The 26,356-nt window shown below is 45.7% G+C and overlaps 1 protein-coding gene across 1 annotated transcript in view; it reads left to right on the top strand.

Moving 5' to 3' along the window:
• The window catches only part of MUC16 (mucin 16, cell surface associated), a 154,893-nt gene extending 128,834 nt beyond the window's left edge, over positions 1–26,059 (top strand). The window contains 17 exon segments of the mRNA XM_069491483.1: positions 407–436; positions 2,383–2,507; positions 2,596–2,663; positions 3,517–3,689; positions 4,346–4,375; positions 7,334–7,458; positions 7,552–7,619; positions 8,699–8,871; positions 12,684–12,814; positions 13,107–13,174; positions 14,302–14,450; positions 15,618–15,661; positions 16,118–16,222; positions 16,558–16,625; positions 21,215–21,381; positions 24,465–24,544; positions 25,958–26,059. Of these exon segments, the coding sequence (XP_069347584.1) occupies positions 407–436; positions 2,383–2,507; positions 2,596–2,663; positions 3,517–3,689; positions 4,346–4,375; positions 7,334–7,458; positions 7,552–7,619; positions 8,699–8,871; positions 12,684–12,814; positions 13,107–13,174; positions 14,302–14,450; positions 15,618–15,661; positions 16,118–16,222; positions 16,558–16,625; positions 21,215–21,381; positions 24,465–24,544; positions 25,958–26,059 (1,706 nt within the window).
• The last annotated feature ends 297 nt before the right edge of the window (positions 26,060–26,356 follow it).

Here is a 26,356-nt window from a genome sequence, read left to right as displayed (position 1 = left end):
TTGAGACCAGCCTGGGCAACATAGCAAGACCCTCTCTCTACAAAATATTTAAAAAATTAGCCAGGGGTGGTGACACACACCTGTAGTCCCAGCTACTCAGGAAACTGAGGCAAGAGGATTGCTTGAGCCCATGAGTTTGAGGCTGCAGTGAAATATGATCATACCTCTGTACTCCAGCCTGGGGGACAGAGCTAGACCCTGTCCTTTAAAAAAGAAAAGCCATCATGGGGACAATGATGAGGTCTGGCCACCTTCAGTCTCGTTGCCTGGTTGCCCCTTCCCCGAGCATCTCTCCACTGCCTCTTCCCCTCTGGTTTTCCAAAAAGCAACCCTGAAATCCTCCCTTCCCACATTCCTTTACACTCACCCGAACTCTCACTCAGCTCCTCTTCCTCTCTCTCCACAGGTTACACTCATGCAGTCCCAATTAACCCAAGTGAGTATTCTTGGCCCTGCTTTCCTGGGTCTCATTTGCACTTTTGGATTAGAGACCAGATGTTCTTCTTCTCCTCTTTTCCTAAGTTGAGGGGAGCATCTGGAAGGGTCCTCAACTCATCCCTTCTCTCTCTCTCCTGGGTAGAGAGTTCCAGCTCAGGGTGAGGAAGGCTCAAACACACATATGTTCTCCCACCCCATTCTAACCCTCATGTGGTTGTTATTTTGATTCTCTTAAAAATCTGCTCTTGGGGTCCTGTGCCTGTAATCCCAGCACTTTGGGAGGCCAAGGTGGGAGGATCACTTGAGTCCAGGAGTTTGAGACCAGACTGGGGAACATAGCAAGACTCCATCTCCACAAAATATATTAAAAAAATTAGCTAAGGGTTATGGCACATGCCTGTAGTCCCAGCCACTTGGGAGGCTGAGGTGGGACGTTCACTTGAGCCCAGGAGTTCCAGGCTGCAGTGAGCTATGATCACACGATGGCACTCCAGCCTGGACAGCACAGTGAGACCTCATCTCTAAAAAAAAAAAAAAAAAAGAAAGAAAGAAAAGAAAGAAGGAAGAAAGGAAGTGTGGGAATGAGGGAGGAAGGAAGGAAGGAAAAACGAAAAAAAAAAGAAAAGAAAAGAAGACCTCGTTGGGGGTGGCAGAACCATCTTCCCTCCCCACACACACACCTGAGGATAATGCCCTGAATCCAGGCTGAATGGGGCACACAAATTTTTATGGCTAGAGCCTCCAGCACTGCCAGCCTTCCATTAAAGGTATAACACACTTTGGATTTCATTCCTAGTAGTTTTTTTCTCAGTAGCTCTGACCACCACATCCTTCAAAGCATCCTCCAGCCAGGCCCACAGACAAAAAGGCTCTTATTGGTGCCAAATCATTTCCACAAAATAATTCACACCCCATCACTGTCTTTCTCATTTCCCACTCAACCTTCTCCAAGGAACTCAGCAGCCAAATCCTGGGTCCAGCCCAGACCGCACAGCAGCTCCTGGCCCTTGGTCCATGCACCTCCTGGACGTCACTCATGTCCCTTGTTCTCATCCTCCAAACCTGTTCCTTCCCCTCTTCATCAAAGGCAGAGGCAGAGCACTGATGCTGACCTTCCCTCCAGCTCCCCTCCAACATCATCCATCACAAAATCTCACCTCGTTTCCCTTTGGAATATACCTCAAGCCCCTCATTTCTCTGCATCTGCATCACTCAGCCTTCTTTCAGGCCACCAGCATTTGTCACTAGGATGACTGCCGTAGCATCTATTCTGGCCTCCTAGTGTTCTCCACACAGCAGCTTCCTGTCCCTCCCACTGTATCTATGCCCACATCATTCCTGTCTTCTTGACAGTCTTTGGAGGACTCCATCTGGTCTACATGTCACATCTGAACCCTTGTGATTCCTCCCTCTTCTGGACTCAAACAATCCCTCCATTCTCATACCTGTGTTCCTATAGTGAAAGACCATCTGATGCCTTGAGCTTACCATGCTCTGTCCTCCTTCCAGGACTTTGCCCAGGCTGTTCCTTCTGCCTGGAGTGCCTTCCCGCTTGCTTAGCTCCTCTTAACCTAACTCTTCCTCATGCCCTTGGCCACACCTGAAATGATGTTTCCTCTGGGAACCTTTCCTCCGTCATTGGTTCAGTGCCTCTCCTGGACTTGCACAGCCACCCCCCGCCCCAGGCTTCCCCTGAAGGTCACCTCCCTTCCCCAGCATCGGGACACTATGCCCATTTCATCTTTGCACCCACAGAGCTCAGCACAGAACCTTGCACACATTAGGTGCTCCATAAATGCTCACTGAATGAAAGAACAAAGGTTCCTGATGTCTTGGTAATTTCAGAATGTTTCCTGCTGGTGCCCCACGGTTAGGGCCACAGCAGCCTTGGTCATTATTGCTATGGCCTAAACCGGACATCTCTGTCTCCCTCCCCCACTGCAGCCACTGCCCCTACCCTGGTACCCTTCACCGTCAACTTCACCATCACCAACCTGAACTACACGGAGGACATGGGGCAGCCAGGTTCCTCAAAGTTCAACTTCACCGAGAGGTCCCTACGGAGCTGGGTGAGATGACCACCACCGGCCCCACCTCACAGCTGCCCACACGGCCCCTCAGCCCCTCCTCAGCCACCTCCCTCTGTCCTCCCACCAGCTCTCGTCCTTGTTCAAGAAGACCAGTGTCCACTCCGTCTACACCGGCAGCAGACTGGCCTCGCTCAGGTGAGACACCTCCCCCAGCCCCGGGTGAGAGCCATTCCTCAGATTGAGTGGACCCTTGTGCACTGGCCAGCAGGGCTCAGGGACCACTCACAGCACAAGGGCTTCCAGTGCCCACCACAAGAGATGCCGCCATGCCTTCTTCATGTGCAGGTGGTGCAAATACTCAAGGCTTTAGACAAGGAAATGTGTTTGGTTTACGGGATCCAGATCAGAGTTTTTTATATTATCATTTCAGCATATTACAGGAGTACAAATGTTTAGGTTGCATATATTGCCTTTGCCCCACCTGAGTCAGAGCTTCAAGCATGTCCATCCCCCAAATGATGCGCACTGCACCCATTAGGTGTAAATATACCCATCCCCTCCTCCCCCTCCCAGCTGCCCAACACCCGATAGATGTTACTACTATATGTGCACATAAATGTTGATCTGTTGATACCAATTTGATGGTGAGTACGTGTGGTGCTTGTTTTTCCATTCTTGTGATACTTCACTTAGTAGAATGGGCTCCAGCTCCATCCTGGATAATACAAGAGGTGCTAGATCACCATTGTGGTTTGTGGCTGAGTAGTACTCCATGGTATGCATATACCACATTTTATTAATCCACAGATGATATTGTTTTAAATGAGGGCTCTCCTCTTAGAAGAAGTTGGACAACCCCACATCCTGTCTGCAAATTCTAATTAAAATGTTTTCTATCCCCAGTATGAGGAGGTTGTCTTGGGTGAGAGACACTTGGCAGAGCCCCTCAACATCCTTTAGCCTCCTCCCTCTTATTCTTGCCTCCCAAACCCAGAAGACTCAGGACCCCTCCTCAGTATTCCATGTCCCCATGTCCTTTCTTCCCCAGGCTTGCAAAGGGCGGAGCGGCCACCAGAGTGGACATGATCTGCACCTTCCACTCTTACCCCGGGAGCCCTGACCTGTACAGAGAACGACTGTACTGGGAGTTTAGCCTGCTGACTGGGGGCATCTCCCACCTGGGCCCCTACACCCTGGACAGAGACAGCCTCTATGTCAATGGTGAGGAACCGTGTTAGAGCCACGGGCTCTCTCCCAGTCAGAGTCTTATATTTTCCCAAAGCTCTGAGCACAGTTCCAACTCTCTCAAGGGGGCTTTTTCCCATCTTTTTCTCTTTTGGGGTCTGGGTTCGGTCTTCATTGTGATGTATCAAAACCATCAAGGAGGCTAGGTGTGGTGGCTCATGCCTGTAACCCCAGTGCTTGGGGAAGCTGAGGTGGGAGGATCACATGGGGCAGGAGTTTGAGACTAGCCCAGCCTGGGCAATGTAGCAAGACCCCATCTCTACAAAAATTTTAAAACTTAGCTGGGCATGGTGGTGCATGTCTATAGTCCCAGCTGCTCAGTAGGCTGAGGTGGGGGGATCATTTGAGCCCAGGAATTCAAGGCTGCAGTGAGCTATAATCACACCACTGCACTCCAGCCTGAGCGACAGACAGAGGCCTTGTCTCTATAATTTTTTTTTTTTTAAAAAAAAGCCATCATGGGACAATGACAGGGTCCAGCTACCTTCAGTCTCGTTGCCTGGTTGCCTGAGCATCTCTCCACTGCCCTTTCCCCTCTAGTTTTCCAAAAAGCAGCCCCCAAATCCTCCCTTCCCACATTCCTTTACATTCACCCCAACTCTCACTCAGTCCCTCTTCCTCTCTCTCCACAGGTTACACCCATGCAGTCCCAATTAACACAAGTGAGTATTCCTGCCCCTGCTTTCCTGGGTCCCATTCACACTTTTGGATTGGGGACCAGCTGTTCTCCTTCTCCTCTTTTCCTAAATTGAGGGGAGCATCTGGAAGGGTCCCCAACTCATCTCTTCTCTTGCTTTCCTGGGTAGAGAGTCTCAGCTCAGGGTGAGGAGGGCTCAGACACAGATATGTTCTCCCACCCCATTCTGACTCTCATGTGGTTGTTATTTGAATTCTCTTAAAAATCTGCTTTTGGGGTCTTGTGCCTGTAATCTCAACGTTTTGGGAGGCTGAGGTGGGAGGATCACTTGAGTCCAGGAGTTTGAGACCAGACTGGGCAGCATAGCAAGATGCCATTTTGGAAAAAAAAATGTTTTTAATTAGCTGGGCTTGGTGATGTGCACATGTCGTCCCAGCTGCTCAGGAGGCTGAGGCAAGAGGATCGCTTGAACACAGGCTTTCGAGGCTGCAGTGAGCTATGATCACTCCACTGCACTCCATCCTGGGTGACAGAGGGAGACTCTGTCTCAAAAAAAAAAAAAAAAAAAATCTGTTCTTAGTACTGTTAAAAGGTAAACTGAGGCACAAGAAAATTTTTTTTAAAGAATTTGCATGTACCAGCAGCAATTCATGAATCAGGAAGCACCAAACCAAAGCAGGGGTGGTTTGGGGTTCCCCCAAAGGAATACAGTGGAAAGGATTTTATAGGGTAAATGTGCAAAGAAAGCAAAGCAAGCACTGGATTGGTTACAATTACATAGGTGTCTTATTTGGTCCATCTTGTTGGAAAGTGCCTAGTTATAGAACCATAAGTTAGTTGGTAGCTTCTGATTGGTTGAGTTTAAATTTCATTTTTCTTTAATTTAGGCATTTAAAAGAAATAGCACCCCCTCCCGAAAAAAAGAAAAAGAAATAGCCCGCGATAAGTTTAGCTTATGTTTGCAAATAGCTTGTTAAGTTTTGCTTATGTTTGCAAATCAAGCAGGGTCAAGGTTGCTTCCACTGCTTAACTGGCATTTGTCAGCTCAGGAAACTCTCAATCCTGATCTCTAGTTTAGTTTATTTTAACAGTCCGCTCTTCTTATTCTTTTTTTCGTATCTCTATTCATTGTTCTGAGCATGTCTTAACATCAGAGTAGCACTTGTTGTGTTGGGGCTTTCAGAAAACACTCATTGAAACTGACTACGTTGCAGGCACTGTGCTAAGTTTTTTGCTCCGGTAGTTTTCTAGGGTTTCCATAACAAAATAGCATAGACAGAGTGGCTCAAACAACAGATTTATTTTCTCATGGTTCTTGAGGCTGGAAGCCCATGGTCAAGGTGTCAGCGGGTTGGTTTCTTCTGAGGACTCTCTCCTAGGTTTGTGGATGGACATTTTCTCCCTGTGTCTTCATGTGGTCTTTCCTCTGTGTGTGTCTGTGTCCTACTATCCTGTTTTTATAAGGTCACCAGTCATATTGTATTAGGATCCAACTTAATGACCTCATTTTAACTTAATTGCCTGCTTAAATGCCTTATTTCCAAATGTCTTATCTCCAAACATCATATTCTGATATTCCGTGATACTAGAAGTTAAGGCGTCAACGTATGAACTGAGGCAGGGGGATGTCCCAACTCATTCCATAGCACACACACACTCTCTCCTTAAACTCACACTACAGCCACGTGCCTTAACTCTGTTTTACAGATGAGGGAACTCAGGCTTAGAGAGGCTGCCAAAGCCACACAGCAAATAAATAATAGAGCCAGGAGTTCCTATGACTCTGAAACTCATGACCTAACTCTCCACACGATCCATGCCTCTGTTCCTTTATCTCAAAAGACATGCTGATTTGGGGGCATACACCTATTATATTCAAGTTCAAGGTCAAACTCCCTTGGTATCCCCAGAAAACCTGTGTGTGGTGAAAAACCTTGTAGGTTTTCAAGAATTAGGGAATTGAATGTGTATGGGAAGAAGGCAAGAGGGGTAGATGGAAGGAAGGAGGTTGCAGGGAAGTGTGGACAGAAAGAAGCTTAGAAGGAGGTATGAATGGGAAGGAAAAAGGGAAGGAATGAGGGAGGAAGGAAAGATGGATGACTGGATGATGGATGGATGGAAGGAAAGATGGATGGATGGAAGGAGAGAAGAAAGGAGGTAAGAGCCTCCCAAACCACCCTTGCTTTGGTTTGGTGCTTCCTGATTCATGAATTGCTGCCTGCACATGCAAATTCTTAAATTCTTTGTTTTAAAAATCAGCTCATATTTATACTAAAGCTCCACACATAGTAAGGTGGTCAGAAAGCAGTTGCTTATTTATTTTATACAATGAGCATAAGCACATCGTGTTTACTCCCTGCTGAGCGGTGCTTGTGCACTGTACAAAGATTAACTTGTTTAAGCCTCATAGAAACCTTTGAGGCAGGAACTGTCACTTTGGACCATTTTCATTAGCCCATTTCATGGATGAGTAAATGGAGGTGCAGAGAGGGCAGTCGTGGTTGCTAGGATTGTTGGCTCTTTTGAGCGATGCATGGAAGGAGGAGGGGAGAGGGGACAGGGCTAGGGGAACAGAGGCAGGAGAGAGAATATGAATGACAGTGTTTGAATGTCTGGGATCATCAACTCTGTATCAGTAAGGTAATATGAAATCTCTCCTCCTTGGAAAGAACAAAACCACCAGAATTTTTTTATAGGGTCCTTCCTTCCAGCATCTGGGTGGAAATGGTTCATCTGGACCCACCTCCCACAAACCATTAAGCACACTCTTACTGGGGTTGTCTCCATTAACAAGTCACCCTCCCCCCAGGTTTATGGGGGAGGCAGACACGGGGCCTTGGAAGCACCACCCAGGGTACACGCTACCCCCACCCCACCCTGCGCCACCCCCCCACACACACACTCACTCACTGTCCTCCCCATGAGCGAGCGATCTTCGACTCTCTCTCTCTCTCTCTCTCTCTCTCCCCCACCTCTGCCGTAGCTGGGGAACTCAGCGAGGAGCCCTTCACGCTGAACTTCACCATCAGCAACCTGCGCTACTCGTCGGACATGGGGCGCCCTGACTCCCTCAAGTTCAACATCACCAGCTCCCTCATGCAGCACCTGGTGAGAGGCCTGTGTCCCCCTCCCACCTCACCCTCCCTATCCTAGGGCTGCTGCCTGCCTCTGACCAACACTGGCTCCCCTTTCCTTCTTCAGCTTGGCCCTTTGCTCCAGAGGAGCAGCCTGGGTGCACTCTACGCAGGCTGCAGGGTCACCTCGCTCAGGTGAGAACCCCCCGCCTCCGCGCCCAGCCCCCCGCTGCCCACCACCGAACAACTTGGGAATTCTCACCACGGGTGCTTCCTTGGGTTGGGGTGGGCTCCTTTCATTTATTTTCTTTTTGGTCTTTTCAAATCTTTGTTTTGAGACAGTTCGATTTTTGACGAAGAAACATTGTGCACATTTTTTTTATTCCAATAGACTTAGGGGGCTACAAGTGTTTTTGGGTACATGGATACATTGTATCATGCTGAAGTCAGGGCTTTCAGTGTACCTGTCACCAGAATTGTGCATATGGCACCCGACAGGTAGATCTTTATCCCTCACCCCTCTCCCACCCTCCCCCTTCTTGGTCTCCAATGTCCTCTGCACCACTTTATGACTGTATATACCCCTCGATTAGCTCTCACTTACAAGTGAGAACACCTGATATTATTTTTTCCATTCCTGAGATACTTCACTTAGGATAATGGTCTCCAGTTCCATCCAAGTTACTGCAAAAGACATTATTTCATTCCTTTTTATGGCTGAGTAGTACTCGATGGTATGTATGTATATCAACCTTAGTTCCCATCAACAGATGAGTGGATACATATATATACACGACATTTTCTTTATCCACCCATCTGTTGATGGGCATTTAGGTTGATTCTGTATCTTTGCAGTCATGAATGTATCTATATCGTTGCAGCTGCGATAAACATGCAGGTGCATGTGTCTTTTTTTATAAAATGACTTTCTTTTTTCCTTTGGGTAGATACCCAGTAGTGGGATTGCTGGATCAAACGGTGGGTTTCCTGTTTGTTCTTTGAGGAATCTCCATACTGTTTTCCATAGAGTTTGTACCGTTTTACATTCCCACCAACAGTGTATAAGCATTCCCTTTTCACCACATCTGCACCAACATCTGTTGTTTTTTGACTTTTTAATAATGGCCATTATCAATGTGTATTATCGGGTGTAAGGTACGGAAGCTACAAATGCTTCAACAAGGCTGCATCACAGGCTGTGGGTGTGCAGTGACCACAGGCAGAGAGGTGCCAGGTGGCCCGCCTCCCCCAAAGGTACATCTCTTCCTCCTCAGATCTTCAAAGACCGGCACCGAGACACAGGTGGACTTCCTCTGTGCCTACTGGCAGCCACCCGGTGCCCCAGTTCTGCTTGCCAAGCGGGTGTTCCATGAGCTGAGCCAGCAGACCCATGGCATCACCCAGCTGGGCCCCTACTTTCTGGACAAAGACAGCCTCTATGTTAACGGTGAGCAGCCCTCAGCCCCACCTCCTAGGCCCACCCCCTGCAGCTCAGGATGGTGTTACTGGTTCTCTAGAGGAAGACTTAGGATTTGAATCCAGCTCCAACACACACACACACACACACACACACACACACCCCTACCCTGCAAGGTTGGTCTTTGCTTAATCCTATTTTACAGATGAAGAAACTGAGGCTTAGACAGCTTAAGCAATTTGCTGAAGTGGGTGTAGCTTGAGAGTGGTGGATGCAGGGCATGAGTGCCACTTGTCAGCGCCCAGTGCCATGCTCCACTCTGGCTGTGGAACTCACAAAAAAGTCTTTCCAGGGGAGACCTGGGGAAAGAAATACATCTGTCTCCTCCCTGCCTTCTTCATGAAGTGGGTGCCACATATCATTTATACGAGGTACCTAGGTGTAGGTACCAGGTGTAGGGAGATACCCTGAGCCTTCATTACTCCAATTTTAGCAAAGGGGGAAACCAAGGCACAGAGAAGGGAAGGCACCTGCCAATGCCTTGCACAGTGTTTGTGGCTAGTCTAGGTCTTGATGTTCTTTTTTTATTGTTATTTGTTTAAATGTATGGGGTACAAGTGCGATTTTGTTACATGCATATGTAGTGGTGAAGTCAGGGCTTTTAGGGTATCCATAACCCAAATAACATACATTGTCCCCATTAAGTAATTTCTCATGCTCCATCCCATCACCCCCTCACCCTTCCATGTCTCCATCGTATATCATTCCACTCTCTCTACATCCATCCATACACATTATTTCATTCCCGCTTATGAGTGAGAACATGCGATATTTGTCTTTCTGCATCTGACTTGTTCACTTAAGACAGTGGACTCCAGTTCCATCCGTGTTGCTGCAAAAGACATGACTTCATTCTTTTTTATGGCTGAATCTTATTCCATTGTGTATGTATAGCACATTTTCTTTATTCAATCCTCTGTCAGTGGCCACTCAGGTGGGTTGCATATCTTGGCTGTTGTGGATAGAGCTGCAAACAAACGAGTGTAGGTTGGGTCTTGATGTTCTGAGTTTACATCTGGTCCCTTTGATGTGGCCATTGCGGGAGCCTGATTAGGGTTTTCCCCCCTTGTAAACCACACAGTTTATATGTTTCATTTCGTGCGTTTGTTCAGATTTACTAAGCGTATACGCCAGGACTTGTCCCTGGCTCCAGGGACGGAGCTCGATTGCATGTGCATCTTGTCCTAATGGAAACTCCAGTGGGGCAGAGATTGTCTTTGTTCGGCACTATGTTCCCAAAATGTAAACGGAGCCTCCCACATAGTAAAGCGGGCAATATATATACATTGGATGGAGGGATAGATTGGAGAGAGGGTGGAAGGTGAGATGGTGGGGTGGATGAACGAATAGGTAGAGGGACAGATGTGTGGACATAAAGGTAAGAGCCTCTTGTTGGGAGCACGCCGGAGAGGTGGGTCAGGAAGAGTCAGTTCAAGTGAAATATCAGGAAATTCTTTTTAGTGGAGGTGACATTTAAGTCAGATCTTAGGAGGTGTATAAATGCTCACTAGGTATACAGAGAAGAAAGTGTCTAGGCAGGGGCCCCACGTGGACAGAGGCAGAGAGTATCTGGGACTGTTGTGTCACCTCCCTTTATGTGCGACTTCTTTGTTTCCAGGTTATCACGAACGTGGTCCGGATGAGCCTCCTGCAAGTATGTGTCCTTCAATCCAGTGCCCATTTCAGCCTCCATGGGTCTTGGACCAAGCTTTCCCCCTCATTCATAAAGGGAGCTTGCCCCAGACTCAGGCCAGTCTCCTGAGTGCAGGCAGTGTCTCGGTGGGAAGAAGAATGCTGAGTCCTAGGGATTTTGGGGCCTGCGGGCATGGTGTTATTGGCTTTCTGAATTTTCCACACCCCTCTGGGTTGGAGGAAGAAGTTTGAACAAGCGTTCCCTACAGGGATGAGGGTTGAGGTCAGAAGATGACCTTGTAGTCCCTGCTTCCTGATGACAAAGTCTCCTAAGGGGACTCCAGCAGGGGCCTTTGTGGTCAAGCTGCAAATTCTGGTGGCTACTTGAGTAGTATTGGCTAAATTTGCCCATTCTCTCATCAGTGGTCCACTCATCTGTCTTTCTAGCCATCTCTCTCCTCAGAAAGCATCCACTCATCCATCCATCCACTCACCCATCCATCCATCCACCCATCCTCATAGCCATTCACCTTCTGTCACCATCCACCCACCCATCCACCCACCCATCCACCCATCCATCCACCCACCCATCCACCCACCCATCCACCCACCCATCCACCCATCCATCCACGCATCCATCCATCCACTCATCCTCATAGCCATTCACCTCTGTCACCATCCACCCACCCATCCACCCATCCAACCATCCATCCATCGACCCACCTACCCATCCATTCATCTACCCACTCATCGACTTATCCATCTTTTTCATCCATCCACCTATCCATCTGTCCACCCATTCTTCTGCCCATTCACCTGTTTTTTCTTCCTCTGTCCTCCTTTCTGTCCTTCCATCTGTCCAACTTCTCCTTGTTTTTATTCTTCTTGCCTACTCTTCCTACCATTTGTCCATTCTTCCTTCTGTCCATCCACCTCACCTTCCATTTTTCTGCCTGTCCATCTATCTATCCTCTTTGTTCAGCCTTGCTCTATTCACCCCCCTCTCACTCTCTTGGGTTAATGTCATTCAAAGGCTTGCTCACCCTCTCCACTCACACAGTCACTCTTTCCCTCACTCTCATTCCTGGCCCACTTGTGAATGTTTGTCCTGGCTTGGACCACTGTTGTGTCCCAGGTGAGGGGGCGTCTCCCACTATGTGGGAGCCTCTGTCCCTCTCTGATGACTTACCTTTCCACAGCTCCTGAGCCAGCCACCACATCCCTGCCTCCTCCAGAATCCACCACAGGTATCTGGGTTCTTTTTCCTTCCCAAGAGAGGCTCCTCAGCTCCACACCCCCACCAGCTGATTGTCACATACAAGCTGGGAAGGAAGGGTGTGAAGATTATAGTGTCAGGGTGATCATTCTGGTCGCAAAGATTATACTAGCCGTTCAATCAGGCGCCTGCCCTCATAGGCCACCCAGTCTCATGTGATAAACAGACCCTTATAACACAATGTGGGATGTTTTGGGGAGAGACGCTGGGCATAGTTTGGAGGGAGGAGGGCTTTCTGGAGAAAGTTTCACCTAAACTGAGTCATTAAAGATGACTAAGAGTGATCCAGGCAGATGGGGCATGAAGAGTGTTCCTGGCAGAGGGGATTCCGTGAGCAAAGCCTAAGGAGCCAGCAACAGTATACAGTGTATGGGGGGAGTTGAAAGGAATTTGGTTTGCATGAAACCTAAACCTTAACCCAGAGTGGATGGATAAATGAGGCTGAATGGTTCTCTGGAGCCAGATCAGGAAGGACCTTGAATGCCAACTCAAGAAGGTTGAACTTAACACAGAAGGCCATAGGGAACCATGGGTGGTCCTAGAGCAAGATGGGCCACTGCTCTCCTGGAGCTCCACCTCACTGGGCTCTTGAAACATGAATAGGAGTTTTCCAGGAAAATAAGAGGATGGAAGAGCATTCCTAGAAGTGGAGCTGCATAGCAGGGACACAAGCAGGAAAGCTCACCCCAGGAGAATTCCAGTCCCCCACCCCTTCGGGGTAACTTTCCATTTAGGAGACCCCATACCCCCCAGCATGTGGATCTGATTTTGGTTACTTCTGGCAGTCAGTAGGGGGCCCCTGGGACATCTTGGCTCTGTGCAAGAAAAAAAAAATGCTAAGGGCCCCACCCTTTTTTCTTCTCTGCAGCTCCAGGTTATATACCCCAGAACATATCCATCCCAAGTGAGTACGAGCTGACTTTCCGCATCATCAACTGGAACTTCAGCAATCCAGACTTCACCTCTTTGGAGTGCACCACCCTACTGAGGGACATCCAAGACAAGGTGGGGCCCCTCCCCACTCCTTTCCCCCCAGCTGACTTATATCTATTAAGTGATTGTTTCAGCGACTCTCCGCTTTACCTATGTGTAATGGGTTTTCTCCACTTCCAAAGGTGGTACCAGGGCTGCCTTTCTCATTTCCCATATGGGAAACTGAGGCTTAGAAAGGGGCATGGTGTGCCTATGGTCGCACAGTGAGTTAGGGACAGAATCAGGATTCGAACTCAGGCCTCCTTTGCCCCAGTGGCCCTGCCAGCCCCAAAAGACCTTCATCCCTCCCTCCCTTTCCTTCTAGGTCACCGCACTCTACGCAGGCAGCGAGCTACGGGGCACATTCCGCGACTGCCTGGTCACCAACCTAACGTAAGTTCAGAAGGTCGGACGTGTTGGCCAAGTTGGGAGCTTGGCTTCTGACACGTCCTTGAGCTGGAAGTCCCCAGCCTGGTGTCGATTAGTCCCCGTCGACGAATTCTACCATCTGCTTCCATAATAAACCTGCAGGGCAGGGGGTGAGGATTCACCTAATGGGGCCACTGACTTCCAGCATCCACCTCCTTTTTCTCTGGACATTTGGGAAAGACAACTTTTTGATGTAGGATTCAAAATATCAGCCCAATAATAATATTCAGCACCAGCCAGGCTCCCCAGTGAGCATTTGCATGCACAGTCACCTCATTTGATGCTCACGGGGAAGCCCTTGTGAGGTGGGTACATCCCCCTTGTTCAGATGGGAAAAGTGAGGCTTGGAGAACTGTCAACATTGGGATTTGAACCCAGGAGGGCTGGGCAAAGGAACTAAGATACCTGTATCGGGGAAAAGGACACAGGGCTGACTTTGAAAATTTCCAAATATCAGGGGAATTTTTGTCTTTAAGATGTGGATAATTATAATAATACCTTTCATCAGAGTAATGGTGTGGGAATGTGTAAATTGCTTCTTTGGGGTCCAGATCTACAGCAAGTGCTCAATAAATGTCCATTATTGGTTAGGGTCCATTTTGGTCAGGGTCTCTTCTCTAGACAGGAGGAGGAGGCAGCTAGACAACCCCCAACCCATGACTTGTTTCCATGTGTCTGCCTTTTTTTTTTTTTTTTTGAGACAGAGTCTCACTCTTTTGCCCAGGCTAGAGTGCCATGGGGTCAGCCTAGCTCACAGCAACCTCAAACTCCCGGGCTCAAGCAATCCTCCTGCCTCAGCCTCCCGAGTAGCTGGGACTACAGGCATGTGCCATCATGCCTAATTTTTTCTATATATTTTTAGTTGTCCAGATAATTTCCTTCTATTTTTAGTAGAGACGGGGTCTTGCTCTTGCTCAGGCTGGTCTCAAACTCCTGAGCTCAAACGATCCACCCGCCTTAGCCTCCCAGAGTGCTAGGATTACAGGCATGAGCCACCGCACCCGGCCCATGTCTCTGCCTATTGAAAGACAGCAACCCGAGACACTGCTGGTGTTGAGTGCTGGCTGAATTCCCATGGTTTCTGTCCTTAGGTTGAACCCCATGTGGGTCACTGTCAGAGCACTGTTCTCCTCCAGTCTGGATCCCAACCTGGTGAAGCGAGTCTTTCTGGATAAGACCCGGAATGCCTCATCCCACTGGCTGGGTGCCACCTACCAATTGGCAGACCTGGATGTGACAGGTACACGGTGGGGTGGCTGGTTTCATAGCTGGAAGAGATGCGGTTATGTGATGAAGGATGGGGTACCTGAATAGTAGGGGAGTAGGTGGTGGCTCTAGAGGGAGAAACAGGACTTTCTTGAGGCCCATGTTGGTGACCCCTGGCAGCGGGCCATCCCACAGAGGCAGGAAGAGAACATGCAGCAGTTGCACCCAATGGAAAAATGGTGCTTTTTATGTGTAAATTTTTCCAGCCCAAAATGTAGGAAGATCCTGAGTTGCCTGCTTAGGCCCCTTAATAATCAGTAATGTGGCTGGGTGTGGTGGCTCAAGCCCATAATCCCAGCACTTTCGGAGGCCGAGGTGGGAGGATCGCTTTAGGCCAGGTGTTCAAGACCAGTCTGAGCAAGAGTGAGACCTTGTCTCCACCAAAAATAGAAAAATTAGCTGGGCATGGTGGAGTGCACCTGTATTCCCAGCTACTTGGGAGGCTGAGGCCGGAGGATCACTTGAGCCCAGGAGTTGGAGGCTGCAGTGAGCTATGATGACACCACTGCACTCTAGCCAGGTCAACAGAGCAAAGCTGTCTCAAAAAGAAGAAAAGAAAGTGAAATGTGTTCTGCTCATCCTCTGGGTGCTGTATGGAGAATGGGGTGGGAGGACAAGACCAGAGGTGGGAAGACCCACTGGGAACCTACTCATCAAACAGAAGTTTCAGCAAAAGGGTGTGACAGATGCCCACCAGGTGGTTAGCACCCGCACGTGCTAACTGCTCCCCAGAGAGACACAGTCTCCTTTCCCCACATCGTAGTGAACTTTTATAACACTTGGTGGAAAGAGAACTGAACAGGTAGACAGGTGGTTGGATGCAAGCTGGACAGGTGGATGGAAGGTCTTCTGTAGCCCACCCTTAAAAATCCAGCTCAGTTCACACTGCCAGGAATAAGTAGGCTGGCTGGAATGACCGCTTTCTTAAAACCCTCTCTTTTTTTATGAATTCTTTTTTTTTTTAATTTCAACATATCAAGGGAGTACAAATATTTTTCTTACATGGATACCTTGTATAATGCTTAAGTTAGGGATTTTGGTGTGCCTGTAACGAGAATAGTGTTCATTGTACCTGAGAGGTAAGTTTTTATCCCTCTCACTGTCCCCCCTTCTTGGTTTCCAATGTCCTTTTTGTACACAGAGCTAAATGCCTCTGTGTACCCATCATTTAGCTCCCACTTATAAGTGAGAACATGCAGCATTTGGTTTTCCATTCCTGAGATACTTCGCTTAGGATAATGGTCTCCAATTCCAGCCAGATTTCTGCAAATGACATTATTTCATTCCTTTCTATGACTAAGTAGTACTCTATGGTTGGGGTGTGTGTGTGTGTGTGTGTGTGTGTCTTTTCTTTAGCCACTTGTGAATTGATGGGCACTTAGGTTGATTCCACATCTTTGCAATTGTAAATTATGCTGCGTTAAACATTCAAGGGCAGGTGTCTTTTCACTAAAATGACCTCTTTTCCTTTGGGTGGATACCCAGCAGTGGGATTGCTGAGTCAAATGATAGGTCTACATTTATTTCTTCGAGGAACTTCTGTACTGTTTTCAATAGAAAAACCGTCTCCTGATATGGGATTTTTACACACTTTATTTTTTTCTAATTCTAGAAATAGACCTAAGCAGACCCAGCCCCCAGCACTTCCAGTTGAATTTCACCATCACCAATCTACCATATTCCCCGGACATAGCCCAGCCAAGCACTACCAAATACCAGCAAAGCAAAAGGAGTATTGAGAATGCGGTGAGAATGGGGTGATGTGCCCACTCTCTGCCCATGCAGAGACTGACCTATGGATACCGGGTAGTCAGAGCGTGACTTTTATAACAATTCATGAAGACAGATTCTTATTCCCATTTTACAAATTAAGACACAGGCACAGAGAGGTTCAGGACCCAGGCACAGCATCCTACAGCTAAGTTGTACTGTGGAACGGGACATCCTTTGGTACACACGCCTGGGCTAGTGTTTGTCATGGCAAGAAGAAAAATAGATGAGGAATATACTCAGTGGCTGAAAATTCTCTGAAGCTACTGGGCGTCGGATGCTGACCTGAGAAATGTTACCCTGTCTTCCAGCTCAACGGACTCTTCGGAAACAGCAGCATCAAGAGTTACTTTAGTAACTGTCAAGTTTCAGCATTTAGGTGAGTTACAACTTAGGACCTCATGACTCTGGGGATTTCTGTTGTGCTTTAAATAAAAGTGTCCCCAAGCCATAGCTATGGATGAGAGCCATAGGAATATAGAGCTGTCACCTAAAAAAAATAAATAAATAAACAAAAACAAAAAACCAGGGAGCCAACCAACTGGCTTAGAAACTCAAGAAAGCATCTACAGACTGGGTGTGGTGACTTATGCCTGTAATCCCAGCACTCTGGGAGGCTGAGGAGGGAGGATCACTGGAGGTCAGGAGTTTGAGACCCGCCTGAGCAAAAGCGAGACCCCATCTCTACCAAAAATAGAAAAATTAGCCAGACTTGGTCAGGCACACCTGTAGTCCCAGCTACTCGGAAGGCTGAGGCAGGCGGATTGTTTGAGTCCAGGAGTTTGAGGTTTCAGTGAGCTAGGCTGATGCCATGGCACTCTAGCCCAGGCATCAGAGTAAGACTCTGTCTCAAAAAAAAAAAAAAGAGAGAGAGAGAGAGAGAGAGAGAAAGAGACTGTCTCCAAACCTCAGCAGACATAGAGGTGCCTGCCTGGTGCTGGGAGCCGTGGTGTCTAGAGTGTAGAGTCCACTACATTAAGAAATCAGGATCCATAGACTATGGGATGGGAGTAAGGGGTGAACAGCATGACTTAGAATCCAGCAGTCTAACTGTGCTATCCAATAAGGTAACCCACTAACCATGTCAAGCAATTTAAATTTTTATACAGCTATTGAGATATAGTTCACATACCATAAAATTCACCCTTCCAAGTGCAAAATCTAATGGTGATATGTTCGTAGAGTGGTGCAACTATCCCCACTATCTAATTTTGAAACATTTTAATCACCCCAAAAAGAAACCCTACACCCGTTAACATTCACTCATTCTTCCCTCCTCTCCTCCAGCCCCCTGACAACCGTTAATCTACTTTCTGTCTCTGTGGCTTTGCCTGTGCTGGACATTTCATATTAATGGGGTCATCGTACAGTATGTGGTCTTTTGCGACTGTCTGGTTTTCCTTAGTGTAATGTTTTTGAGGTCCATCCATGTCGTAGTGTTGCCATCCAACCAGATTCATTTGCCTGATGTCCAAGAGGAAGCAAATACACTGAGACAGCAGGGTTTACAGCAGAGACAGAGTTTATTCCACATAGCGCTAAGCTGGGAGGTGGGAGAAATTTCTCCAATCTGCCTCCCTGAGAATTTAGGAGACAGGGTTTTTCAAGACAGTTAGTATAGGCAATTGAGTCTACTAATTGGCTTGGTTCGGGGTGGAACCTTAGGGCTGTAGAAATTGTCTTCTTTGCTGACCAGGTTCTTGGATGGGGATCACAAGACCAGTTGAGTCAGTTCCTCAATATGGGCCACTGGTCTGGGTAGGTCAGCTGTTCCACTGGAATTCATGACCTGGAAGATATCTCAGAAACTACCCCTAGGTTTCAAAGAGGTGATATTATCTATGCAGAAAGCTAAGCATCCTTACTTATGACCACCAGCTATGTGGCTCCTAGTGTGACAATTACCGGGAAGCAATCAGGGGGACAGTGGCTAATAATTATCATTATTTTTAGCTAGGCCTGTGCCTTATTTTTAACTAGGCTTTTACCATAGTTATCACCTAGCACCCTGTTATTGATTTGTGTAAAGGGCGGTTTCAGTAGCATGTATCAGTACTTCATTTCTTTTTTAAGACTGAATAAGTGATATTCCATTGTTTGGCTCTACCCTGTTGTGTCTATTCATTCATCCATTGATGGACATTTGGGTTGTTTCCACTTTTTGGCTGTGATGAGGAAGTATGCTATGATCATTCCTGTACAAGTTTTTGTGTGAATTTATGTTTTCAATCATTTTGGTCCGATACCTAGGAGAGTGGTATTGCAGGGTCATGTTTAACTCATATTAACTTCTGGGGAACTATCAATCTGTTTTCCACAGAGGCTGCACCGTTTTATATTCCTACCAGCAATATATGAGGCTTTCAAATTCTCCACATTCTCTCCAACTTGTCATTGTCCCTTTTTTTTTAAATAGCCATTCTAGTTAGGTGGAAAGTGGTATCTCATTGTGGTTTTGATTTGCAATTCCATAATAACTAGTGAAGTTGAGCATCTTATCCTGTGCGTAGTGGCTAGTTGTGTATCTTTGGAGAAGTATCTATTCAAGTTATTTCCCATTTTTAAACTGGGTTCTTTGTCCTTTATTGTTGGGTTATAATAGTTCTTTACATATTCTGGATACTAGAAACTTATTAGATACATGATTTGTAAATCTTTTTCCCATTTGGAGAGTTGTCTTTTCAGCTTCTTGATAGCATTCTTTGAAGCACAAAAGCTTTTAATTTTGATGAAATACAATTTATTTACTTTTTTCTTTTGGTTGCTTACACTTTTAGTGCCACATATAAGAAACCATTGCCTAATTTAAGGTCATGAAGATTTACACCTATGTTTTCTTCTAAGAGTTTTATACTTTTATCTCATACATTTAGATCTTTGATATATGCTGAGTTAATTTTTGTTCATGTTGTGCAGTAATGGTCCAATTTCATTCTTTTGTATGTGGTTACCTAGTTGTCCTGGCACCTTTGTGAAAAAGACTATTCTTTCCCTATTGTCTTGCCATACTTGTTGAAGATCAGTTGTCTGTTAATTGTATGGGTTTGTTCATGGACTCTAAATTCTATCCCATCAATCTATATGTCTATCCTTATGCCAGTAGCACACTATTTTGATTACTGTAGCTTCATAACAAGTTTTAAAATTGGAAAGTAGAGTTCTCCAGCTTTGTTCTTTCTCAGTATGAGTTTGGTTATTCATGGTCCCTTGCAATTCCATATGCATTTTAGGATCCGTTGTCAATTTCTTCAAAAGAGCTAGCTGGGGTTTTCGTAGAGACTGCATTGAATCCATAGATCAATTTGGGGAGAGTTGCCATTTTAACAATATTAAATCCCCAATCCATGAACATGGGGTGCCTTTCTATTCACTCAGATCTTTTAAAATTTCTTTCAACACTGTTTTGCAGTTTTCAGTGTACAGGTCTTGCACTTATTTATTAAATTTATTCCTGAGTATTTGTAATTTATTCTTTGATGCCATTGTAAATGGAATTTTTTTTCTTAATTTCATTTTTGGAATGTTAATTGCTGGTGTATAGAATCACAATTGATTTTTGTGTTTTTGTTTTATATCATACAATCATCCTGAATTAATAGGTTTTAGTAATCTGTATGCGTATTTCTTAGAATTTTTGAGTATGTAATATCATGCCATCTACAAATGGAAATGGTTTTAAATCTTCTTTTCCAATCCAGATGCCTTTTATTTATTAATTTTCTTGCCTAATTTTCCCCACTGGAACTTCCAGTACAATGTGGATAACATATGGGTTGAAGGCAAACATCCTTGTCTTGTTCCTGGTCTTAGGGGGAAAGTTTTCAATCTTTCACCATTAAGTAGGATATTAGCTGTGGATTTTTCATAGATGTTCTTCATCATGTTGAGAAAATTTCTTTCTAGTTCTCATTTGTGGACTATGATGGGGTTTTTTAAATCATGAAAGGTTGTTATATTTTATCAAATGTTTTTTCTGTGTGTCTATCAACATCATGTGGCTTTGTCGTTTGTTCTGTTAATGTGACATATTATGGTGATCTTCCAATATCCAACCTTACAACTAGAGGTGAGAGATTTAAGGCCTTCTCAAGTCTCTTGCACTTTTGATACCTTCTAGATCCCAGAAATATATCAGAGCTTTTCAAAGCCCCCTGTGGACCGTTTATTCCCCCAGATTTTCCTTTTAAGCTTTTGACTCACCTCTTGCCTTCCCCAGCTGGTATCGCCTCCTCAGCCAGCTGTAATGTTAAACAGTTACCATTGATAGTTTTTGACAAGCACCTTGGAAACAGATTTTCCTCATTGAGAAAAGCTCTGAGTCAAATCAAATGAAGACAAGCCCTGAGAATAGGGCTTTTTCAAGGAGCTTTCAGATAGATCAAATAGTGACATTTATCTGGGGATATGTGTTTGGGGACCTCCGAACCCATTGTGGCTGCTTGGCAGCTGGCTTCACAGCTACCATGGTTCTGAAACTGCTTGTTTTCAAAATTACTGAGGACCTTGGGGAGAGCTGTATGGAAATAATACAAGTTAAAATGCCAAAAATCTTGTTTTCTTTACCAAGATCCAACACTTTTCTTAACTATACACTCCTCAGATTGTCACAATCCTTTGGTTAATTTCCAGACTTCCAAAAAAAGTTGATTTTGACCATTTTGGCCAGTGTTCTCATTGTTTATATGGATGTTCAAAAGTCCTTACTCCAACAGTTCAGAAACGTTCTCCCCTGTGGTTGTTTTTAAATTAATTAAATAAAATAAAATTAGCAATTCAGTTCCTCACCCACACTGGCCACATTTTAAGTGCTCAATAAAAACAAGAGGCTACTAATGACTGTATTGGACAGTGCAGACACAGAACATTTACATCACTGCAGAACGTTCTCTTGTGCAGGGCCTAGCAGAGAGGAACCTAGAATCAGGATAGAATTCCAGATACCTTTGTTCATGCCTCATCCCCTTCCAGGTCTGTGCCCCCCAGCAGTCACACTGGAGTGGATTCCTTGTGTTACTTCTCACCATTAACTCGGAGACTAGACAGAGTTGCCATCTATGAGGAATTCTTACGGATGACCCAGAATGGTACCCGGCTGCAGAACTTCACCTTGGACAGGAACAGTGTCCTTGTGGATGGTAAGACTCCCTGGTCACTGGGGCAAGGATAGAGGCTCCAACTTCCACACCAGGGGCCTTCCCTGGGAATCTGGAGGCTTGGGGATGACTCTGCATTTTACTTTTTCAGACTAGGAAAAGGTGGCAAGGTTCTCCTAGGCTTTCTCCACCACTGAAGGAAAGAAAAAGAAACACCCAATGGGATATGAAAGGCATTTTCCCTGTCCTGTTTGGCGCTGTGACCTCAGGCTAATCACTTCTCCTCTCTAGACTTCTTCCTTATCTCTGCACTGCAAGCCACTGGGTGATGTGGTTAGCGAGGGCTTCCAGTTCCAATTCGTATGTGATCCAGCCTCGACAAATGTGGCATAATAAAGCTATTCTCCAACTCCAGAGGTGCCTCCAAGGTGGCTAAACCTTGCATATCCAAACTTGTCCCTTCAAAGAACAGTTATGTACATTGCACCGTGCACTGGGAACATAGCAGGAGAGAGTGACTGCTTGCATCTTCACCATTATATCCCAAGAACCCCATATTCTTCCTGGCACTTAATGAACACTCAACACGTATTTGTAGAAGGAATAACTAGATCTCGTACAAGGTCCCTTTTAGGTCACATGTGAATAACATAAGATAGGGACATTTCCAAAAAAAAGTTGATTTTGACCATTTTGGCCAGTGTTCTCATTGTTTATATGGATTTTCAAAAGTCCTTACTCCAACAGTTCAGAAACATTCTCCCCTGTGGCTGTTTTTAAATTAATTAAATGAAATAAAATTAGCGATTCAGTTCCTCACCCACACTGGCCACATGGTGCTTGTGTGCACTGTATGCACTGGTGCCTGTGTGCCGCTGTCCTTGGTTCTGAATTGTTGTACAAGAAGACACTGTGGGTTCTCTGGAATCAACATATCTTTCGCATGTCTGTCACATGTTTTTCATTGTCTTGTTTTATCAATTCTTTTTTAAAAGATGAAAACTAGGCCGGGCGCGGTGGCTCACGCCTGTAATCCTAGCACTCTGGGAGGCCGAGGCGGGTGGATCGCTCGAGGTCAGGAGTTCGAGACCAGCCTGAGCAAGAGTGAGACCCCATCTCTACTAAAAATAGAAAGAAATTATATGGACAACTAAAATATATATACACAAAAAAATTAGCCGGGCATGGTGGCGCATGCCTGTAATCCCAGCTACTCGGGAGGCTGAGACAGGAGGATCGCTTGAGCTCAGGAGTTTGAGGTTGCTGTGAGCTAGACTGACGCCACGGCACTCACTCTAGCCCGGGCAACAGAGTGAGACTCTGTCTCAAAAAAATAAATAAAAATAAATAAATAAATAAATAAAAGAAAAAAAAAAAAAGATGAAAACTACTGTTGACTCACAGGCTGTATAAAAACAGGCCATGAGCCCGACATGGCTGTCGTTTGCCAAACCTTGCTCTGAATTTGGCACTAGCCAATAACAATTTCTGCAATGATAAAATAAAAAAACTTATATCTGTGCTATCCAGCACAGTAGAGCCACATGTGGCTATTGAAGACTTGAAGTATGGTTCGTGTGACTGAGGTACTGGAGTTTTTATTTAATTTAATTTAATTTAAATTAAATAAAGCCACTTGCAGCTGCCCCATATTGCACATATCTTTAAGAAGTTGGGGCTGGGGAAATGGTTCACACCTATAATCTCAGCACTCTAGGAGGACGAGGCTGGAGGATGGCTTGAGCTCAGGAGTTCAAGACCAGCCTGACAAGAGTGAGAACCATCTGTACTAAAAATAGAAAAATTAGCCAGGCGTGGTAGTGCTCGCCTATAGTCCCAGCTACTTGGGAGGCTGAGGCAGGAGGATCGCTTGAGTCCAGGAATCTGAGGTTGTAGTGAGCTATGATGACACCACTTCACTCTACCCAGGGTGACAGAGCAAGACTCTGTCTCAAAAAACAAAACAAACAAACAAAAAAGAAGTTGGCTAGAAAGAGTTGGTAGATGTAGAGGAACCTGCAACCCTTCCCACCATGCCCAATGGTTGCTACCCACCCCTGTCCTCATGGAGTTTGTGCCGTACTTAGGAATAACCAGAATAGGTAGCTGTCAGTTATAAGTTATTTGATGCAAATGTATCGCTACTTTGGGGTGATCATCAGAGAATGCTTCCTGGAGGAAATGACATTAAAGGTGAATCCTGCAAGATGAGACTAAAACAACAAAGGAATGGAGAAGGGTTTAAATGTGTTTCTAGGCAGAGGGGGAAAATAAAGCTTTTGATTGAGAATTTACAAATTTAGAGAGATCCAGTGGGTTCCCGACTGCGATGACCTGTTCTCTCCACCACCCACCGCCATGAGATGGCTGAGCCCAATTTAGGTCCTCTGTGCCCAGAGGCACAAACTAAATTTATTACACCCTCGTAGTGTGATAATGGCCTTGAGCTCATGTAGCAAAGTGTTCTCATTTTTTGTTTTAGAGAGCTACAAATTGAAGTATTCAGGATGAAATGTCCTTGACTCCTTGATGTCTACTTGATTCTAAAAATGTCAATGAAAACATCGGATGAATCAAGGGCAGCAAATGTCAATAATTCATACATTAGATAGAATATTGTTTTTCATTGGATGAGATATAAATCATTCCACTGAAGTGATGGATGTTGCTTATACTGTCCTCTCTACTTCTCTGTAGGTTCGAAAAGTTGCCTTTAAAAGAGTAAAACACACTCATGAACAGTCTCCATTTCTTTCGTTTCTAGGCTACTCTCCCCAGGAAAGTCATGCCTTGACTGAGAAGATGGGTAAGCCTCAAAGAAGCTCCAGCCTAGGGGAGGGTGGAGGCCACCCCATGCTTTGCCTTGTCGAAGGGCACCGTGCACACAGGGTCTTGAATGATGATGGACATTGGCCAACCCATGGCAAGGACTCTTGAGGCACAGTGAAGGGAGAGCGGAGTCCCAGCCTGCTGGGGGCCCACTTCTTTGGGGTTTCTGGACCATGAAGTGTTGAACTGCTAAGCTTTGCTCCACAGGGCTGTGCCCATCCTCAGGCAACAAAGGGTCCAAAAAGGAGCCCTGAGAGGTGGCAGGAGGTGGCTCACTCTAGCTCTTATCTCCCCAGACCTTCCCTTCTGGGCCATCATCCTCATCTCGCTGGCAGGATTCCTGGGATTCATAGTATGCCTCATCGCCTGTTTCCTGGTGAGCAAGGAAGGGGTGCTTGTCTTCTTACCATTGGGTTGTAAGAATTTTTAATATATTACCAATACAAGTCCTCTTCTGGGTATATGTTTTGCATATTATTTTCTCCCAGTTTGTCTGTGGCTTGCCTTTTTTTCTTTTTCTTTAAAAAAGTTCTTTTTAATGGGCAAATAATAAATGTATCTATTCAGGGGGTACAAGGTGGTCCTTAGATACATGACATTATGGGTTGAGTAAGTCAAGCTCATTAACATATCATAACATAATAAATCACATGTCTATGATTTATTCGTGGTGCAAATATCTGAAATCTACTCTCTTAACAATTTTGAAACATGCATTCCATTATTATTAACCACAGCCCCCATGTGGTGCAATAGATCTCAAAAACTTGACAGCATTAGTCATTAGAGAAATGTACATGAAGCCACAAGGAGATGCCACTACACACAAGAATGGCTAAGATTTAGGACTGACTATAACAAGTGCTGACAAAGATGTGGGGTAGCTGCAACTCTCATAGAGTGCTAGTGGAAAATAGCTTGGCCATTTCTTTGAAAATTACATATGAAAATTACATATTTTCTTTGAAAATGCCATATGACTCGGCTGTCCCATTCCTGGTAATTTATCCAAGAGAAATAAAAGCATATGTCCATACAAAGACTTGTATACAAATGTTCATAACACCTTTGTTTTTAATAGCCAAAACCTGAGAACAGTCCCAATGTCTGTCAACAGGTATATCTGAACAATAGAATACTATTCAGCAATAAGAAGGAAGAAATTATTAATATGTACAACAATATGCATAAATTGCAAAATAATTATGCCAAGTGAAAGAAATCAAGGAAGAGTACATACCATATGATTCCATTTATTAAAAGCTCTAGAAAATGCAAATGACAGTAGGGACAGAAATCAGATCCGTGGTTGCCTGGGAATGAAAATGTGTTTGCAAGTGTCGGGGCAAAGGAATTATAAGGGAGCAGGAGGAAACTTTGGAGGATGATGAATGGGCATCCCTTATCTTGATAGTGGTGGTGGTGGTGATTCAATTAAGTTATAACTGAAAGTTGTTAAATCGTTCATGTTAAATGTGTGCAGCTTATTGTATGTCAGTTACACCTCAGCTAAGCTGGAGGGGTGTGGGAAAGGCAGGGAGGGAGAGAGAGAGAAATGAAAGGATATCAGAGGGGGGAAAGTTAAAAAAAAAAATCAAGAATGAAAGAGGAGAGAGAAGAAGAGAAAGAGGTGAGAAGAGGATAGAAGGTGAGGAGGAGAAAGACCAAGGGAAGTAAGAGCTCTCCTGACAGGAAGTGTCAGGTCTCCGGCTCTGGCCATGTTCTCGCCCCCAGGGGTCGGCCTCGGTGGCCGACAGTCCATTCTGAGCCCTTCTCTTTACCCTTGCAGGCGATCGCCTGCCTGCGGAGGAAGAAGGAGGGCGACTACGAGGTCCAGCAACGCCACCTGGGCTACTACCTGGCACTCCTAGACCTGAGGAGACGGCAATGACTGCATCTTCCTTGGGTCCCTTTTCCCCAGCCAGGCTCCAGAAAAGCTTGGCTGGGGCAGAAATAAACCACATTGGTCAGACACAGTCGCTGAGCCTTTCTTGACTTGGCCCCGGAGTGGTTCCCAGGGAACTAAGAGAAAAGTCCTCCTTCATTAAGTCTAGAAGGCAACTATCAGTTCTGTCTCTCTTTTTTTCCACAGTAACAAATTTATACAACAAAATTATTTCTCACTCATCCAAAGGTTGAAGGACTCTCCAAGATAGCTCTCCTCCACATAGTGACCCATGGAACCAAG

The sequence above is a fragment of the Eulemur rufifrons genome, chromosome 2, assembly GCF_041146395.1.
Source record: "Eulemur rufifrons isolate Redbay chromosome 2, OSU_ERuf_1, whole genome shotgun sequence".
Taxonomy (NCBI): domain Eukaryota; kingdom Metazoa; phylum Chordata; class Mammalia; order Primates; family Lemuridae; genus Eulemur; species Eulemur rufifrons.
This window is presented reverse-complemented; position numbering and strand designations above follow the sequence as displayed.